This window comes from Paramacrobiotus metropolitanus, unplaced genomic scaffold (assembly GCF_019649055.1).
Source record: "Paramacrobiotus metropolitanus isolate TYO unplaced genomic scaffold, Prichtersi_v1.0 Parri_scaffold0000039, whole genome shotgun sequence".
Classification (NCBI taxonomy): Eukaryota; Metazoa; Tardigrada; class Eutardigrada; order Parachela; family Macrobiotidae; genus Paramacrobiotus; species Paramacrobiotus metropolitanus.
The window spans coordinates 272,468-290,445 of NW_026570259.1; the positions used below are offsets into that span (position 1 = coordinate 272,468).

Consider the following 17,978-nt stretch of genomic DNA (forward strand, 5'->3'; position numbering starts at 1 on the left):
TGGATCGGATGAGCCGCTATCATGATGTGGCTGAGACTGTACCGTCACTTCCCGCCTCTCCGTTGGCGTATCAGAGACAACGGTAACCCTCTCCAAACCTGGGCTTCCTTGTCCGCCCGCGCTGTTTGATATGATATGCAGACTGAGAGGACTGGTGTGCATATCTTGAATTGAAACATACACAGAGTCGCTTGTGGACTCTTTCTGACGAGCATTCGATGGCGAGTTGGGTCGCACTCTGGGTGAACCTCCGGAAGCATTTTGGTTGTCGGCTGAATGACAGTATTGAAGAGATAGAGGGAGTTCATATTATAGGCCTGATATTATAAGTCATTAAATGACGTACCGGTTGCAAGATGAACTACCGCAGATGATGGTGCACTGCTGCCACTGCTTCCCGTGGATTCTGGAGGCGATGAACTCATCGACACTTGGGATACTATAAAAAATTATATTTACAAATTGAGGTATGATATGAATTGGGTACCAGTTACCATCGCTTTCGGAGCCCCACACGGCGGCAGGAACGTCAGAACCGTAGACAGAAGCCGTCGTGGCCGTGTTCGCAGATTCACTGGACCCGCTTGACCCTCCAGCTGGAACGAAACGCATACTGCATGTAAAATAAAAACAGCAGCGCAAAACTAGAAACATACAAGCGCTTCGTGAACTGGGTTTGCTGGAATGGTGCGATGGCTTCTTTGATGCGAACAGCAGATTTGTGTCCTGCTTCTTGATTTGGGCGTTTACGTTGACCTGTCCCGAGCCAGATTCGGCAGGTAAAACTTCGATGCGAATGTCCGTTTGATGTTGCGGATGTGCATCGTTCCGATCTGTTGTTGCGGCGTGAGCCTCGTGACTACAAATGGCGCAACTGTTATGGGGTTTCGTTTTAAACATAAACATTCCAAGCGGAAATTCGCTTGCGTATTTCCAGCACTGTAAGAATAATTTTAAAAAATGTACTGTCGGAAATATTGTACTTACGGGGCATTAGGGTCCTCAGTTGTGGAAGGTGTGTTCTGAGGAACACCGCTAACGTCAGAAGCAGCCAGTGCGGCATTTTGCTCCATTTTAGATATGTCAATCGAACTGGTAGACATTGTGCTGGACGACGCTGGCGAGGGGCTGCGACCATAATGGCCGCTTTCTGCGGACCGGCTACTGCTCGGGCGAGAGGGTGTGGTCACAGCTGGTTCTTCAGCTCGTGGCAGTTTATCCTGACGGTTTTCGTTAACATTCAAACTCGCTGCAGACGACGAATCGTATTGGCTTTTTCGGACTGAGTGCCTGATTAGCCATAGAATATGCTTAGACACTGCAAAGGAATCTGCTTGCGTTATTGTTACCTTCAGGACTGCTTGTGTATTCTGATTCTGAATGAGGTGATTGATCTGTTCGCTGTTCATTCGGTGAACTTTCATCGTTTTTTCTTATTGGTGCTACAGATGCAGGCAGAATGTACATTAATGACATTATATGATCAAATTTATAAGATGTAAGGCGAATGCTGAAGCGCTTGCAAGGTATAAGGAATAAGGAACTAGTGCAATGTAATCACGCTCACAGTTTGCGCGCGAAACGTCAGTCGAAGGACTTTGAGAGGACATCATTTCTGTAGATGGAGCCGGCCTGGATTCAATAGACTTAGCATCTTCACTTGGCGAACGTGCTGCAACATGACCGCAATTTTATGTTAAAAATAACAAGAAACGCTTAGTTTTGGCTGACAATAATAACTGCAACAAATAAAATTTAATTTTTTGCTGAGATTCTGCTTTAGTACAGTGATCGAATACTTCTAACAGGAAAAAGTTACCGTATTCCTTATCTCGGTATGTGCGCTGTAAAGCGTGGAGGTCTTGGTGCCGATAAAGGTCGTCCTCACTTTTCCCGGACGGCATATGCATGTGGGTAGACGATTTCCTTCGAGCACCTTTTGAATAAAATAACTGTCAGATTACCGTTGTTAAAATGAGAATAAACCAAAAGCATGTTAAGATATCATACCGTAATGCGGCAACTCTTCATGCGTATCCTTAGGGCTAGCGGCCCTGGACATATTCATTGAGGACGTCTCTTTTAGGAGATGGGGACTAATAATGCGCTCACGCAGTGAGCTGGAATCACGCCGCAACTTTTCACTGTCATGGGAAGCCAGGTACTGTTCAAAATGCTGCTTTTCGTCATGGTCAAAGTGACTACTTTCGGATGATGTTTCATTTGACTGCGAAGGAGAAGGTTGAACGGTCGTTTGATTGGGGCTTTTGTCGTTATCCGTAGCATTCACCACATCAGATTTCGAGCTTTCAGAGGACGTGGCGGCTATTCGAGCTGCTTCGCTTTCAACTCTAGAAAGGTCAAATGAACTTGCAGGTGATGGTGACGTGTCAACATGTGTATGGGATGCAGTTTGTGGTCGCAAATGGTCAGGTGGGTTGGGAGACGTTCTCTGTAGAGCCGTATTTGACGGCATAGGCATGACACTGTGGTCTTCTGTAGGTATTTTACCCTGAGAAACGCCGGACGGTTCCACAGACAACTGACTCGGGATGTGGTACATTTCCATTTCGCTTTGGTTGGGACTTACGTCTCCATGAAACTGTCCGCCATGTTCGAGAACAGAATGTGAAACATTCTCGTCAGTTCTCTCAGCTGTGAGGTCCGGTTCTGCAAATGGTTGATCCTGAGTACCTATACGATTGTCATCCATAGTATTCTGCTCAATGGATTGATTGGACTTTGATGGAGCAACAGATAATCCACTCCGAGACTCCTGGATCGAAACTTGACTAGGTACAGGAAATAGAGAGTAATTACTTTCGACTTCTGCAGCGTGCTCAGACGGTACAAGTGAAGCGTCCGCACTTTTCGATGTCTGGATGGTTGAAACTACAGGACGTATGGCTGATGCTTGATCATTTAACGAGCGACTTGATTTTATTGCTGTCCCGCTGTTGGGTGCTAAGTGTTGTGAAGAAATCGCCTCCGGTCTGACTGCATTTCCTTCCGGTTCGGAGTGGAGTAATCCTTGAGATGGGTTTCGGTTGGCAAAACTTCTAGAAGATTCTACGGATAACTGGCTTGGTATTTCGTGTAGCTCAAATTCGCTTCGACTGGCAGACTTATCAGCCGATGGATATGTGGGAATATCATCCAGAGCCGGCTGAGCGATGGTGTCTGGTCTTGTGCGTGACCCATCCGTATGCGGCGGGTGAAAAATGGAGACAGATGGAACAATGTCACCTTGTCGGCTGGTTGAGTGAGCAACCGAAGGTGCACTTTTAACAGGGAAACCTGGTTCGTGCGCCGAACTTGAATGCATACTTTCGTTTGATTCATTAATGGATACCTGGCTAGGAAATTCCGTCAAAGAGTAATGACTTCCTTCTGGCTGTAATGCTCCCGCTCTTAGCTCATCTGATACTTCAGACCTTCCAGGGTAAACGTCATCAGCAACTTGTGTACGAGAAGGACCTCGACTTGGAGTCTCGCCAAAAGGATACGGCTCCTGGTTTGCCCTTAACTGCTGCCCGCTTGGAGTGTCGCTATTAACAAGCGAATGACCAGATGCAAGTGAAAGCTGGCTTGGTGGTTCCCACAAACTGAGATTGCTGGTGGACGGTTGTGGTGGTTGTTCAGGAGGCATTAAATGGGCATCTGCGTAGTTTACTGTGGCCTCGTTGCCCACACGAGATCTACTGCCGGACAACTGCGGTTCGGAAACATCATGTCCAGTTTCTGGCAAAGCCGCTTGACTGTTTTGGCCACCAATCGAATGATCCGATGCAAGTGACATCTGACTTTGAGGTTCCCAAATACTCAGATTACTAACAGACGGTTCCACCATTTTCTTTGGAACCATTAAGTGTACTGGTGGCTGATCTTCTTCGTGACCTTTAAGTAGTTCTTTGCTTTCATTCTGAACTTTTCCGACAGAAGCTACCGGGATAACGAAAGAACGAGTTTCTTTAACACCAACAGGAGTATGTGCAATAACCGTGTCTGATGCATCAATCGACATTTCACTGGGCGGTTGCCAGATGCTGATGTTACTGCTACTGGGAGCTAGAGTCGTCGAAGAGGGATGGCGGCCTTCTGGGTCAATGTATGAGCGGGATGCTTGTGGATGAGATTTGACGTCAGTTACCAGCTCCGGATCTGTAATTAACGGAATATGGGAGTGAAGAGGCGTGGGCAGAACATGGGCTTGTAGCGGATGAAGTCCACGTTCTGTGCTCTTTGATTCTGAAACAGCTACGAATTTCTCAGATGGCAACGCGCTACGCGAACGAGATGACTCCATCTCCATCGCTGAAGGACTTCGGCCGGCGGCATCAGTGCTATGTTGCACAATGTCATCAACTAGAATATTCCCAAGGCGTTCTGATGACTCTGCAGTTGATACCGCCGAATGAGGCAACGTAAGGAGAGAGTGAGAAGGTGTTGGCGGTACTGAAACCGTTGTCGCTTGAAGGTGATCATGTTCGTGATGGCTCGGAGTACCAGTAGTAATTTCATCCACAATTTCCTTACCTAAAGCAGCGGTTGAATCCGATGACCTGACAGCGGATGGTGTGGGAACAAGTAATGTTCTGGAATGAGCAGATGGAAGATTTAGCTGCGAGCTCTTATCAAGCGCAGATGCAGACTTTGATGGCTTGAAGTGCCTTCGGGAAGGAACAGCCAGTCTCGGAGAAATAACCTGCGGGGCGTCATCTCGATGTTTCAAAAACCCAGGAAGGGAGTAGGTTGAGCTAACCGCCCGAGCATTGGCGTATGCTGTTGGTAGCCCAGACAGCGATTCTAGACCTTGCAGTTCGTCCGATTCATTTTCAGATGCCTCCAAAAGACTTTCGGGTACTTCCGGCAGTTCAATAATGACCGAAGTAGCTGCTTTGTTTAAGTCCTCCGCTTCCTGCCTTGTTTCTGCTGCGTTGGATGATCCCTCCGCTATGGCACCAGCTCTGGCAACCGGTTGCTCTTCTTCGTGCGCTTGTGCCTCTTCACTGAAGGAGAGAGCCGATCCACTTTTATCAATTGCTTTATCAGCTCGAGTGGTCAGAGCGTTAGGCTGATCACTTAGCGCAAACATGGACAGCGGATCGGCTTGCAATTTCACAAAGGAAGCTTCAGAAGCTGGTTTCGATAAGTTAGTCACCGACCGTTCTTCAACTGATGTATTGCTGGGACTGATGATCTCCGGTACGACACTGTCACCTTCTTCCTTTTCATCAGTTTCGTCCTGAGCGGTTCGCGAAATCGCGTCGACGATGTTGGCTGACTCTTGTCTGATTGTTTCCAGCGGCACCATTTCTTCCTCCATGTCTGCTTTACTTTTATCTACAGGTGGGTCGGATCTGGTGGCTATTTCGTCACCTTTGTGGTCTTCGTTTGCCATAAACATGGACAAAGGATCAGGTTTAAGTTTCACCATAGAAGCAGCTGATGAGACTGTCGCATCCATTGGCGGAGTTTCGGAATCCGTTTCTGCCTGATCGGGTGGACACACTGGAAGATCCGGGACAGCCTGATCGAAGCCCAGTACCCGGCATCCACCAGTAATATGCAGACCATCCGGTCCATCCGAGGGTGATGTGGAAGATTTGGTTTCTGAAGCTTGAGTCAAGTCTTCCTGTGATCCTGGTTTTACGTCGAACGATTCAGCACTTTTGGTTTGAAGCTTACTTTTGGATTCTGGTATATCCATAGTTAGTCCATTTGGTGGAAGTTCTGTTATCGATGGTTGCGGCGATACATGGGGCGATACGCCGACAGATTTAACAGAAGGACTAATTCGTACAGGAGAACGTTTACGTAACAAGTCAAGTTCCCGTTGAGACACGACAGTTTTAGAGCTGGATATGGACAGCTCAGTTTGGGTGGTGGCGTCATGCGGGCTATGGGCCAGATCGTGGGCCGAAAGCTGCGCCGACAGGAAAGTGCCAACATCGGCTGTTCGGCTTTTCGTGGGTATTAGGATATACTTTTTCCCATTGATGGTTTGTTGTGTCGATGGAATATACCCCTCAGAAACGGATTTATTTATGTTCAAACCTTGACGGCTAGTGGCGAGATCGGCTCGTGTAGATAGCTTATTGTCGTGGATGTCATCATGTGGCATGAACATGGATAGAGGCGCTGGACGAAAGGGTGTGAGTTCCTGTGAACGCATAGATGACTGTTGGGAAACTGGACCTCTGGACTGCGTGGGCTGCATTCGAGCTGTTTCTACCGACGATTCCACACTTGGAGCTTTGTGTGCCATACGACTTGGATAAGCATGGGGTGACAGCAGCTGTGAAGCCTGTTCGAAATGCGCCGCACTCGGCTGCTGTATTCCATGAGGAATTCCTAAATCTTGTTGACTGGAGGAGTGGCCAAGATCAGTTTTGCTGCCGGGAGTACCGACGTACGACCTTTGCGCACCACCAAGAACATCCTCTGGTGGGCTTAGATTCTGCCAGCTTGGCTGCTTTCCCAAGGTGTTTTGCGGCCGAACTCTGACGACGTCTGTATTACTGTGCTGTGTACCACTTTCAATATGTCGACCAAGGAAAGGCGGTTCCAGATGATTGGGATATGTGGAGCGCATTTCGATACTGGGCTGTATCCCGGCATGGACTTTTTCGGAGCCGAGTGGTATTAAACCTTGGTGTGATGCTTTGGTCTGTGTGTCCATGTGAGCAAAATCTGGCGCTACTTGTCGGCTTCTTGCGTCCTGAAGGGTGCTCGCGCTCGGCTGTACTCCGATGTGTTGGCGAGAGCGAGATGGTAATGGGTTTGCATTCTTCATGTTTCGCTGGGAAGGTGCGGGGAGCAAATCGACATTACCATGCTGAGTGCCTGCATGAAACGTGTCGATGCCACTTGGTTGTGTTCCCATATGCATGCGACTAGGTCCGCTCACACCACTCGGTTGGGTGCCCATATGCATCAGACTAGGTCCCGTCACAGTGCTTGGCTGCACACCCACGTGTGTTGTACTGGGTCCGCTAACAGCACTTGGTTGCACGCCGATATGGTGCCGTGATACCTTCGGACTAACGGCACGCATACTTCGCTGTGATGGAACACGGGACATCTCCATTGCACTGTGCTGTGTGCCGGCGTGGAAGGTATCGATGCCGCTAGGCTGGACGCCCATATGCATTCTGCTCGGCTCAACGATACCGCTCGGTTGAATTCCAGTGTGGGCGAACATGTTATCGCTTCGTATAGCGCTGGGTTGGACGCCGGCGTGAGTAAAGCTGGCTGCACTCATGCTACTTGGCTGCACACCAACATGAGACACATCAGCGGCGCTGACGGCACTCGGCTGGATTCCGGCATGCGCAATATTTGTCCCACTATGCTGGGTCGCCATACCGCTGCGCTGTACCGGTATCGTCAGATGACGACTTTCAGAAATCCTCCTCGATGGCGCTCTAGGCAGGGTCGAGACTGTTTTCTTTAGGGTAACCGGTGTGTGTTCTAGGAGATCGTGTGTGCTGGTTTCGGCATCTTGTACCATTACTGGAGCCAGCGTATTTGGTGGTGGCTCGGTTTCGGAAAGACCACGATCGACAGCAGACGTGTAGTCGCCGAAATAGCTAACGCAATGTGGCATATCAAGTAATCCATCAGCACTTTTCAGAACTAGTAAACAGCAATTAATTTTCATTATGCGGACGAGAACACGTGTTTTACCACATACACATGCATGGCGGAATACTGCTCCCCTGTTGGCTAGCGTCTGGATCGGTGAGATCTGATACGAAGGATGGGACGTCCAGCGTACTTGGAGCCTCTCGTAAATCTAATTGGAAAGCAAATTAGTGCATCCAACCCAAACTTTCTTCCAAGAAAATAAAGATATTCAATGATATTTTCAGGAGCAAGATGCGCTACTCTAATAAAGCATTTTGTTTTGCTGTCTTCAAACTTACGGTCATCCTCTATGTCATATTCATCTCCCCATTCCAGCGTTGACTTCTCCAGTGGTAGCGGCTCTTCTGGATGATGTGTGCTTAAACGTGCTGGTGGTCGTGGTGGAATGGAGGAATCTTTACTGCTGATTTTTGAAGGTGCTTCTTTCTTCGAAGGACTCCATGGAGGAACAGTTTGCTCCGATTGTACGGGACTCCGAAGTGATCCTGAAGAAAACCGCTTTGGGTTGGCGGGAGAAGGTAGCAGCTCCGATATTGCAGCGGCAACTTGCGGAGGAAATTCGCGTGAATCATGGCGGAAGGGCTTGTTAATCTTGTCGTACCTAATAAAGAATAAAATGAAGCGCTCAGAAGACTTCATTAAGATTTGAACAAAGCTACGATCGCGAAAGTATTACTTTGACAAACTCTGCCGTCCATCACTGCTGCTTCTTCGTTGTTTCCGCACATATTGCTCGTGCCTTAAAGCGGCCTTTTCGACCATGTCTCGTCGCTGCAGCGCTTTGTCTTTATCGAGATTTCTCGCTTTCTCCAGCTGATACGCCATCAGTCGTTCAAAACGTTTTCCATCGGTTTGTGCGCGTTTCACCTCGGCTGCGTCAAAGTTATCCTGAAGACAAGCAAGGCTCGCTTGTAGACAAAATTCCGCTTACCAGTATACTGTTTGAGCTGGCTAGCTGCCAGTCGTGTGACCTCACGTGCCTGACGCTGCCGGTTGAATTCTCGAGCTCGGATGTCTTCGGCCAGTTGCACGTTCCGTTTGTGCATTATGCGAAGATAGTCTTGAAAGTCGTCTCGCAGAGTTAACAGCCATTCGTGTTTCTGGAGAAGCCTGACCAAAACTTCTTCGTGGATATCCGCGTACTGTTCACCCGAAGCGTTCAACTCGTCTAGGAACTCATCATCAACGCCAGTTAAATCGTTTATTGTCCCTGCACAAACAGCACTGCGTTAGAACTACTACAAATACGCAGCAACAAGACTAACTACTAAAGGACTAACACGAGACATGCCTAGTCGAAATTTTATAGAAGGGGATAGAAAGAGAGATGGCCTACAGTAAACAAAACCAGAAAGCCGTTCATGTAGGAGTATGTTGTGTAGCCATACCTTACCCATAACATCGGCGAACATGAAATCGAGATTCTTCTGCTTGTGAATACTCCGACGAAGTTCCTCTTCTAAATTGGATAGCTCCATCTTCCATTCCATGAACTCGCGAAGCGGAACTTTCACCGTACAGTCGTGGTCCATGTGGGTACGCTTCCTCAGATAATGCTTCACAATAGGGTTTTGTGCAAAATTAGCCGCACGAGATTCATTGAGACAGTTGAAGATTAGACCAAAGTACTTGGCGCGCTCGGCTTGCTCATCCTCTGGAATCCGATAACATTCAGGTTGGATGTACACATCTTCAGGCAGTGCTGTATTTACCCGCATTTTGGCCTCCTTTTGCACGCTGGATGATCGTTTACGACCGCGACTGCTATCGTCTATATCCTTGTAAGGAGATGGATACTGCTGATCACTCGGGAAACTGGGATGACTATACTGCCGTTGGAATCCGGGACGAATTTTGATGGAATCAGAGCGTTGTCCGTAAGCATTAGGTGTACCATTTTTGGCGATAAACGTTTTCTGACTGTCATCGGATTCAGCAGATACATCGTCCTCCGAAGGCAGCGCAGCTAAAATCTTTTCCGCTTCGTCGTAAAACTGTGTTAAGGATTGCGGCTGAGCAGGTCGTGCTCGCGAAGACATGGACGTTTTTGTATTTGAAACCTTTTGTCTGGGTGCATCAGATGTTTTTGAACGGTTGGGCAACTGCGAGTTGTTGAACTCGTTATGACCTTTGCCTTCTTTTGAATGTAACGACGCTCTTCCTTCTCTCTGCTTTCGTTCATCAACAGGAATGCGTTTGATAGCGCGCTCTTCCCTTGAGCTGCGTAACTGTACAGGCGGATTGCTTTTTCGGCCATCCGCATTAACATTTGGATCACGTCCGTGCAAGTCGGTCACCGTTGGCTGGCTGGTTTTCTTGCTGTTGTATTCGTATGCAGCCTTTTCAGTGTGACCTAGTGCATCCTTTGTACTGCGCATTGTGGACAAATTTTCTAGTTGCCTCCCTCCGTGCGTAGCATCCACAGCGTTTGAGTTTTCATGTCGTCCGACGCTGGGTTTTGTAGGGTTTCTTTTAAAGGCTGAAAGCATTTATATAAATGAGCGAACCAGTTGTTCGTTTACTCGCGATAAATACATACTTGCATTAGATGTGGATGCCTTGCTCGATTTTTTCTGAAGTTCCGCAATCACAGCTTCAGCCGCAGCATTGCCTTTGCTTTCTTTAGAACTGCGATGATTTTCTGCAAAAATCATATTGTTATCCTGGGAAGCTCTGGGTTGCGACAACCGCGCCACAGATTCTTGTTGCAGAGATCGTAAAGACTTCCTTGCTCCAGTATCGGCAGAATTGCGATTGGAGGTTTGTCCATTAGAGGAAACTCTTGATGATCGGTTCATATCTCAGCGAATCTGCCACCGAATCATACTTGATACTGGCCGTACTCAGCACTGCAGTTAGTTGTTTTCAAAAAAGCAAAACCGGAGAACTAATCTTGGTTAAATGCATTGCAAATAGTCCTCTTCTCGAGATATCAGTATCGGACAGCTGTTCTTGTCGTTTTTCGATCGTCGATCGCGATCAATCGCGACTATAATTTGCATCATTCAGAAGGTAAACTCTCCATTTAGTTGAAAAAGAAAGATCATCAATATCATACGAACGAAGTAGCTATCACGCACACTCAACTTAAAAATTACGACCAGCAAAACAGGGGTAAACATTGGAAATAAACTTTGGATAGGATGAAAATAACAACAAGTAAATCGGTCATAACTTCGAAATGTAATCAAACGAAGCACAAAACCGATTGTACGTATAAATGGATCCCCGTCCGTAATGCTTCTGCTCGCCGCGCGGAAGGAGATCAAAACATATATCACGTTAAAACTTTAACATGGCTTCTCGCGACTACTCGGCTCTAAAATAAACCTGATGGTAAAACAAATGCGTAGAGTAATAATGGCAGGCATTCACTGTTTATGTCGGATCTGAAATTTGTAACTGGCCCAATAGGGTGATAGCTGACCTTTAAACAATCGATAGCTAGTCTACCGAGTACTTCGAAACAGATAATTTAAACAATTAAACATGTAATTTAGCGAAGTAAGTAAACTAACGTGACACATATATATACAGTAAAAAGGTACGCAACTGCAGTCTGCAGCTTTAAATATCGAATTACGTACTGTGTATAGATATACGCTCTTACACGTAGCGCAAGTTATGCAAGAAAACATCCAGGCCTGGCATGAGTACCTGTATGTCCCTGGCATGTAGTTTTATTCTTTTAATTTATTTATCACCTTGCTGTTGCTGCTGTAATCGAGTGTAAAGCTCGAATATTATGCCACCACTCTTCCTGCAAGTGCTTACATAAGAATTGTAGCAGCGGATGGCTTGACTACTTACTACTTACTATTTATTTACTTTACTAACGCTGCTAGCAATACCGACTTGTTTCCTTGACGACACGGTGACTTTACGTTTCAGTATTAGAAATTCTCATTGAGAATTTCGTGTCCAATTGTTATTATCAGTGTGTATGTTATCAACTATATTAGTAAATTTGTCTAGGGTTTTGTGCCAAAAATAGTATTTATGTGGTGTACGATATACGCTGGAATTTGTTTTCAGTGCACGTGCTATCGCTGTACTTCTGTTGTTTTTATTAATGCTTGCTTAACGTTAATATTTATGCAAATGTACTACAGGCATTGCTATTAGAAATTAGTGATACCTGCATGCGAATGTGAAGGTTAGCCTCAACAACAAGTTAAGAAATTATGATACGAAATTGAGGGGCTTATGCACTATGCAACACCAGGGGTATTTTCATTCTCTTTTCGGGTAAACGATCCAATAAGCCGGTTCAATTCGTCAGTTTTTTCTTCAATGGTTTAGCTGCTTTGCTTCAGTTTGCTTAATGGTATTATAGCAGTACAAGTAGACGAACTGTTAACAATTATTAAAATCAAAACAGAAGAGAAATATTTACAAAAAATTAATCAATTTAAAAAGAATATGCGGAACTGCATTGAAACGAACAAATATTTACTTACTTATCATTATTACGTAGACAGGTTTTGTAACGAAAAATGCATCAGATTATTTAAAAGGTCACCGTAAAACTTCAGCAAAATATCACGTAAGCGCCAACCAAAAGCGCCACAACAAGTTTAAGTACATACTATTACATAGTATTGAAAATGCAATTGACTTCATTACTCATCTTCCTCATCGTCTCGTTTTCTCATGACCGGGTCATCTTTGTAACTCCACTTAAACTGGGCGTAATCAAATTCTGGCTCTTGAGACGGCTGTGAGTAATCAGGTTGCGCTTTCCGTGGACGTTGAAAACTGGCTGTTGAGCGAACTGGTATCGTTTTAACAGTGTGTCTGGCGGGGGAAGCGCCGTGACACAATTGCGGCTTAACTGTTACTCGTGATATCGTTTTCCAGATCATGGTCACAAGGACCAGAGGAATAAGCGCATAAAGAACTGGTAATGGCACACACTGGCGGAATTCGCTGATAACATAAAAATGGAGTGCTGCGACTTGTAACATAGGCATCAAAATAGCGAGGGCAAGGCGGACAGTTACGAAATTATCTTGCACATAGAAGTTGAGCAAACCTAAACTGAAAATAAGCCCGTAGTAAGATGATGCGTCCGACTTGGTTTTGCAATGAATGTGTTTGAATTATATTTAATCCTGGAGAAGAGACAGTAACCTACCCGGCTAAAACTAAAAACACCACAGGTATAAGGGCCAGATTGGAGATCTGAAACTGAGGTACTATCAACTGGATCAGGTACTCTAAGGCCACCAGCCAGGCTCCCGCAAGCAGTGCACAAATAAGCCCAAACCCCACTTGCGAATACAAACCCGAACATCGCAGGTGATTAAGAAACTCGGAAATACGAGGATGTCCCAAGAAATGGGTTACTCCATTATAAGCACCCAGCCCAACCAGGAAGAAGACAATGTAATTATCAGCGCTGGCTGTAACTGCCCTGCAAGCGCCCGTGCATTCTAACATGATGTAAAGTGACGATCAGCACTGGCAGCGCAAAGCTTGCGCAAAGTCAGAGCTAGCCGATTACCGAATTTTATTTCGATTATTTTATTATCGAGGTAGCCGATTACCGAATTTTATTATCGAACAAAGATGATGCCTGGAAAACACCAAATTTTCAAGTACTATATAAAAAGTTCAGGCTTCATATGATCACGGCCATGGAAACTGCCGGATGAGCTCTAGAAGGGTTGCGCTAATTGACAAACGAAAACCCATCCGTATTGCTCCGAAACTCTTTATTATTTCCGTATTGCTTATTCCTGACTCCTCTCCTCGTTATTCCGGGCCATAGACAGCAAACATATATGCATACATAATACATACTTATTTTTATCGGAAACGCTATCATACGCATACCACAGTCTGCAAAACGATTTAGAAAAACCTTGACAGCATAAATTGAAAAGATAATTATTATTCTGTATTATGCAATTCTAGATATTTATAATTGTACTTATATAAAAAACATTTGCAAACCACAATCCGATCGAGTAGCGACACAACTTAATTAAAAAATTTATTCACCGAGTAAAAACCCTATAAAAACATTAAAACGTAAGAACGATACCATCCGCCGAGGCCGCATGCAGTGGTTACTTGAGTTTTGATCCATAACAAAGCCCTCCCATAGTTTCTAAGCTGTCCAAGCGACAGTTTTGTTGTATAGACTCCCAAATTCGGTCGCCTGAGGGCGCAACTTTGCGGCATTGCTGCCAGTTACTCTGCCCGTGATTTTGAAAACATTAACGTCGATGACTGGTTTTTTGTTGTGGTCGCTGATAAAACATTGCCGACCGCGGATCCCAGCTGTATCTGGCGAAATCTGGATCGATCTTCAAAGCTAAATTCTCCAGCCTCTGCTGCTCCGATCGACCCAAACTTCTGTAGGCCTCAAAATCCCTGGCCCAACTGCCGTCGTCGATATGACACCGCTCGTCTTCGTCACACCTGCTCCCGTCACCAGATTCCCCGCAACCACAGGGTTCGTTAGTCACCATGCGTTTGTTCTCCTTTTTATCTTGGCGGCCAAAATTGTCCAGGTAGTTTTTAACAAAATGCATCATAGCAATTGGTGTGACCACATACAGAACTGGAAGCGGAATGCACTTCCGAAAGTTATTGATCAGATAAAAATGAATGGCTTCAACTGGAAGCACAATAAATAGTAGGGCAGCGGCGATCTTTAATGTAATCACCGTGTTGCGTACAAGGAGTCGTAAAGCGCCAACGCTGAAAGAAATGAATAAGCTCTGCAAACCCTTTTGTAACCTTTAGCTTTCGAACGGTTTAGCCACTCGCAGCCGTACCTTAGTAATGTAAAAGCTCCAGAAATGGCTAGTCCCCAGCTGGAAATGAAATAGGCTGGCACGAGCATCTGTATAACAGTTTCCAGTATAGCGACCCATCCCAAAACTACGAGGCTGCAAATAAAGAAAAACCCAAAGCGCACACCGAAGGGTGCCCGATTTAACGCTTGAACGGCCTCTGCAATGCGTGGACCCCCAAGCAATGAAGTCGAGACATGATAGGCAGTAAAACAACCAAGAAAAAATAGAACATAGTCATCCACTCCCGTAGACGTTCCCCAGGCTGCGGCCCAGGAACCGCCAGCGGATGCAGGTGGCGCATCCGTCGGGTCGTCGGCCCCGACTGGTACGGGTTCCATAGTCCAGTTATTAGGTGATTGACATCTTAACTGTGTGCAGGTTTCTCAAGTTGTTCAGTAGCTTCCAGGGTTGCTAGCACATTATGAATATAAAACTAGTCGCCAAAGGTCACCTTCAACAAAAGGCAAAACTTGGTAGTATGCGGCCGCTGCCGGTATGGATTTCGGCGAATTTTTGTCTAAATTAGACGAAGTCGCCTATACGTCTCATGTGGTAAAGAACGCAGAACCAACTCATGGTCAACCAAACGATGACGGTCCAGAGCCTGAGATTGTTGGTTCCGCTGAACATGAATGTCCACCACTGGCCGCCGAAGTGGATTGTCTACCAAGAGTCGAAATACAAAACACCAACATTCTGCCAGCGCTTGACGCGTATGGACACCCACCAATTCCTCTTTCATTCTCCAAGCCGATCAAGTGGCTCCCGTGGTCGAGACCGGAAAGAGCAGCGGATTCTGATACGGAAGTGAAGAGCCGTCCTAGTTCGTCCGACTCGTTTGGCAAGGGCGATCTTGACACAGTACAAGGGATTGCTGCAGCCTCAGAGCGGTCAGTTAAAGTTCTGAAAGAGCGCTGCACCCGACTGGAAGAAGAAGTTAGTCGATTGACAGAGCGATACGAAAAGACACAGGAAATGAAAGAAAAACTACTGCATAAACTGCAGAATTCACAATCTCAAACCATGGCTGATATTGGAGAGCTGCTGCGAAAAAATGAGGAAACTACAAACCGAATTAAAGAAATTTCGGAAAGCACCAAAGAGATGGAAATACAGAATTTTGCAGCAAATGCGGAAGCCGGCAAACGCAGAGAAGCCAGAGTCGCGAAATTAAAAAAGGTAATTAAAGGTAACGGGATAGAGCATAGAAACCGGGCGGCATTTACAGCAACGAAAACATAACGGTATTACGCTCATAGACAAAGATGAAAACATTGAGCGAATGAGGAATGAAATCCGTTTCGTTCGCAACTTCGCCGAGGACAAAGAACGCGTAGAGGCCAGTGTTAAAGCTCTCCAAAACGTGATCAAAGATCGCTCTCAGCAGCAGGAAGAGGAGCTGGAAAACGTTTACATTTTACAAGAGATGGAACAGCAGAAACTGCAGAGCATGGCTGCCGAAAGATTGGTGGTCCTCACCGAAGAGAACTACAACAGGGCACTGCAGAATGAGGATTCCGAGACTATGGCTGTGTTTTATAAGCACTGCAAAGTGCAAGACGCTTTAAATGTGTGGCTTCAAAGAGATAAAGACCTTACTGCTGAGCAAGCATCCCTTAATAGCAAGTTGCGCCATGTGCTAAACCGGCGACAGCACGCGTTAAAGTACCTTCGAAAGTTTAGCGCACAAACGGATCGTTTGTACCAAGAGCTTCGCACTCTTCGCCGACGGAATGAGAATGCTCAAAATAATTTTCACGAAAAGCTTCAGAAGTATGAAAAACGGTCTAATTGGATTGTTCCGGTTGTGGAAAATCAGCTGGGGTTGCGAACGAAGGAATCCGGCGTCTTGAACACAGCATCGCAGTGGGCAAGGCCGAGGTCATGCGAATGAGGCAGCTTGGCAGCATTGTAGAACAAGAGCGAAGCACGATGGAAAGGGCGTTTGTCAATGCAATACGATTTGTCATGGGCGGGAGAAAAGTCGACCATGTCCGAGAATTCAACTGGATAGAACGCGAAATGGTTCTACGACGGGTGTTTGTCATGATGAACATGGAGAACGCAGTAAGTTCCTGAGACGAACCTCTCTACCACTTATACGAGTATTTTGCTTGATACACGTATTTGTTTATAAGAATAAGGAGAATGTATAACATAGTTGCACAATTGCGCAACTGAGGCAAATTCAAGTGCAAGTTCGCGGCGGTGCTGCTTACTAATGTTTTGTTGCAGGACAATGTGCAGAGATTCGACGATCTAATAATACCAGCAGAGGCTTATGTACGAAAAATCGAAGAAAAATTCGGAATTCCGGTTAATATCGGCAATCAAGAAACTGTTTCTGCGAATCCAACAGCAAAACCTGGTGATCCGCCGATGATTTACATAGAAGAAGCGACCTCCGCTGGCCCTTCGACTCATGGCCTGAAATTTGGTTTTCAAGGCTGACACTTGCATCATTTGCGTTTGATAGAAACAAGGAACATTTCAACATACTGTGCCATTTCGCGCATAGTGTTCAAAACGCTTCCTAACGCGCGCATTTCTTCCTCTGTTGGCTCGTAATACTCAGTTCTTCCTGTATCTTCATCAACCCTCATCCCGGGCATGTATGCATCAATCTGTTCCCGCAGTTCGTTTTTCAGAAAGCCTTCACCGCGGCAGGCTTTAATACAGCACCACCGCCCTACAATTACATAAAAGAGCAAATCAGTAGACCAGTAATGTGAACAGGCGCACCTTACTTCGAGTGATATAAAGAATAATAAGTATTCCTACTGCTCCAAAGATGATTGCTAAAACTTCTAGAATTCGTAATTTCCATGTTGATGTCTTTTTGCCTGGTTGTTTTGGACTCTTCCTGCTCTAAAATACTGAATATTTTGCAAAATATATTTGGATCAGACCTGAAAGTAGTGCGATAAACGCAAATTCAGAAGACACGCGAGTCCCAGTACCGCATTAGACAACCCCCAGTGCCTACCTGCACATTATCTGCAAAGCAAAAAAACCTGATCAGTGCAATCAAATTACACAAAAGATTGGCGTTTAACAACATTTTGTCGCAAGTGTCATCTATTTCTCTGCAATACTAGTGTGGTTTTACTTCGCATACTGTGGATACGAACGCCGTTAATTATTATAATTTTATTATTACAATGAATGGTTGCAGTCTTTGGGAATGCCGCACTGCACCATCTAGCCCCCCGGCCAAACCATCGTTTTCATACAAAGCCCCCTTGTTATCATTTTGTATGCACATGCTTTATCAAACTGCGGATACCCAGATCTCTTAAATGCAGCATTTTTGATACCCATTCTGTTAGGTTTCTTATCCGCAATCCTTTGCAAACGAGCGTTCTGGTACCATAATTAGTGGAAGCATGGATTATACTATGCTGGCACAAAAGCGCCATCATTGGGCGGAATTACACATCGCCACACCGACCTCAGTAACAGACATGTACACACGTACTATACAGTATACACCAACCGAACCAACCCTATAGAGTAGTT

At 45.8% G+C, this 17,978-nt stretch overlaps 5 protein-coding genes across 8 annotated transcripts; 1 reads left to right on the plus strand and 4 right to left on the minus strand.

Moving 5' to 3' along the window:
- Nucleotides 1-725: 725 nt before the first annotated feature.
- LOC129590317 (uncharacterized) lies at nt 726-11,410 on the minus strand. 4 transcript variants are annotated; one of them, XM_055485478.1, is made up of 13 exons: nt 11,308-11,410; nt 10,190-10,969; nt 9,044-10,129; nt 8,582-8,860; nt 8,327-8,522; nt 7,929-8,251; nt 7,697-7,798; nt 2,011-7,638; nt 1,820-1,936; nt 1,568-1,672; nt 1,350-1,442; nt 988-1,290; nt 726-859 (listed from the first exon to the last, which is right to left on the minus strand). In XM_055485478.1, exons 2-12 carry the CDS (start codon nt 10,446-10,448, stop codon nt 1,241-1,243), a joined length of 8,238 nt encoding a protein of 2,745 aa, XP_055341453.1. In that variant the 5' UTR covers nt 10,449-10,969; nt 11,308-11,410; the 3' UTR covers nt 726-859; nt 988-1,240. The 4 variants fall into 4 exon arrangements, with proteins under 4 accessions (XP_055341453.1, XP_055341454.1, XP_055341452.1 ...); XM_055485479.1 differs by lacking the exon at nt 11,308-11,410 and having other exon boundaries at nt 8,327-8,538; nt 8,631-8,860; nt 10,190-11,221; XM_055485477.1 differs by lacking the exon at nt 11,308-11,410 and having other exon boundaries at nt 10,190-11,221.
- Nucleotides 11,411-11,902: 492 nt separating this feature from the next.
- On the minus strand, nt 11,903-13,383 carry LOC129590192 (uncharacterized). The gene is made up of 2 exons (XM_055485281.1): nt 12,788-13,383; nt 11,903-12,690 (listed from the first exon to the last, which is right to left on the minus strand). Exons 1-2 carry the CDS (start codon nt 13,090-13,092, stop codon nt 12,273-12,275), a joined length of 723 nt encoding a protein of 240 aa, XP_055341256.1. The 5' UTR covers nt 13,093-13,383; the 3' UTR covers nt 11,903-12,272.
- Nucleotides 13,384-13,530: 147 nt separating this feature from the next.
- Nucleotides 13,531-14,861, minus strand: LOC129590191 (uncharacterized). Its single transcript, XM_055485280.1, has 2 exons — nt 14,439-14,861; nt 13,531-14,361 (listed from the first exon to the last, which is right to left on the minus strand). Exons 1-2 carry the CDS (start codon nt 14,795-14,797, stop codon nt 13,875-13,877), a joined length of 846 nt encoding a protein of 281 aa, XP_055341255.1. The 5' UTR covers nt 14,798-14,861; the 3' UTR covers nt 13,531-13,874.
- On the plus strand, nt 14,695-17,388 carry LOC129590190 (myosin heavy chain, non-muscle-like). The gene is given in 4 exon segments (XM_055485279.1): nt 14,695-15,648; nt 15,719-16,294; nt 16,297-16,526; nt 16,695-17,388. Coding segments are annotated over 4 exon segments (1,716 nt in total). The 5' UTR covers nt 14,695-14,954; the 3' UTR covers nt 16,911-17,388.
- Nucleotides 16,614-17,625, minus strand: LOC129590194 (uncharacterized). The gene is made up of 4 exons (XM_055485282.1): nt 17,446-17,625; nt 17,207-17,327; nt 16,959-17,148; nt 16,614-16,886 (listed from the first exon to the last, which is right to left on the minus strand). Exons 1-4 carry the CDS (start codon nt 17,518-17,520, stop codon nt 16,880-16,882), a joined length of 393 nt encoding a protein of 130 aa, XP_055341257.1. The 5' UTR covers nt 17,521-17,625; the 3' UTR covers nt 16,614-16,879.
- Nucleotides 17,626-17,978: the final 353 nt, after the last annotated feature.

Coding starts and splice junctions, on each gene's coding strand:
- LOC129590317 (XM_055485478.1), bottom strand. CDS start 10,448: ATGAACCGATCATCAAGAGTTTCCTCTAATGGACAAACCTCCAATCGC. Junction 8,523..8,581: donor CCAGCTCAAACAGTATACTG/GTAAGCGGAATT, acceptor ACTTTGACGCAG/CCGAGGTGAAACGCGCACAA. Junction 7,639..7,696: donor CAGTATTCCGCCATGCATGT/GTATGTGGTAAA, acceptor GCTGTTTACTAG/TTCTGAAAAGTGCTGATGGA.
- LOC129590192 (XM_055485281.1), bottom strand. CDS start 13,092: ATGTTAGAATGCACGGGCGCTTGCAGGGCAGTTACAGCCAGCGCTGAT. Junction 12,691..12,787: donor GTGTTTTTAGTTTTAGCCGG/GTAGGTTACTGT, acceptor GCTTATTTTCAG/TTTAGGTTTGCTCAACTTCT.
- LOC129590191 (XM_055485280.1), bottom strand. CDS start 14,797: ATGGAACCCGTACCAGTCGGGGCCGACGACCCGACGGATGCGCCACCT. Junction 14,362..14,438: donor GGAGCTTTTACATTACTAAG/GTACGGCTGCGA, acceptor CATTTCTTTCAG/CGTTGGCGCTTTACGACTCC.
- LOC129590194 (XM_055485282.1), bottom strand. CDS start 17,520: ATGTTGTTAAACGCCAATCTTTTGTGTAATTTGATTGCACTGATCAGG. Junction 17,328..17,445: donor GCTTTGCAGATAATGTGCAG/GTAGGCACTGGG, acceptor TCAGTATTTTAG/AGCAGGAAGAGTCCAAAACA. Junction 17,149..17,206: donor TATTCTTTATATCACTCGAA/GTAAGGTGCGCC, acceptor ATGTAATTGTAG/GGCGGTGGTGCTGTATTAAA.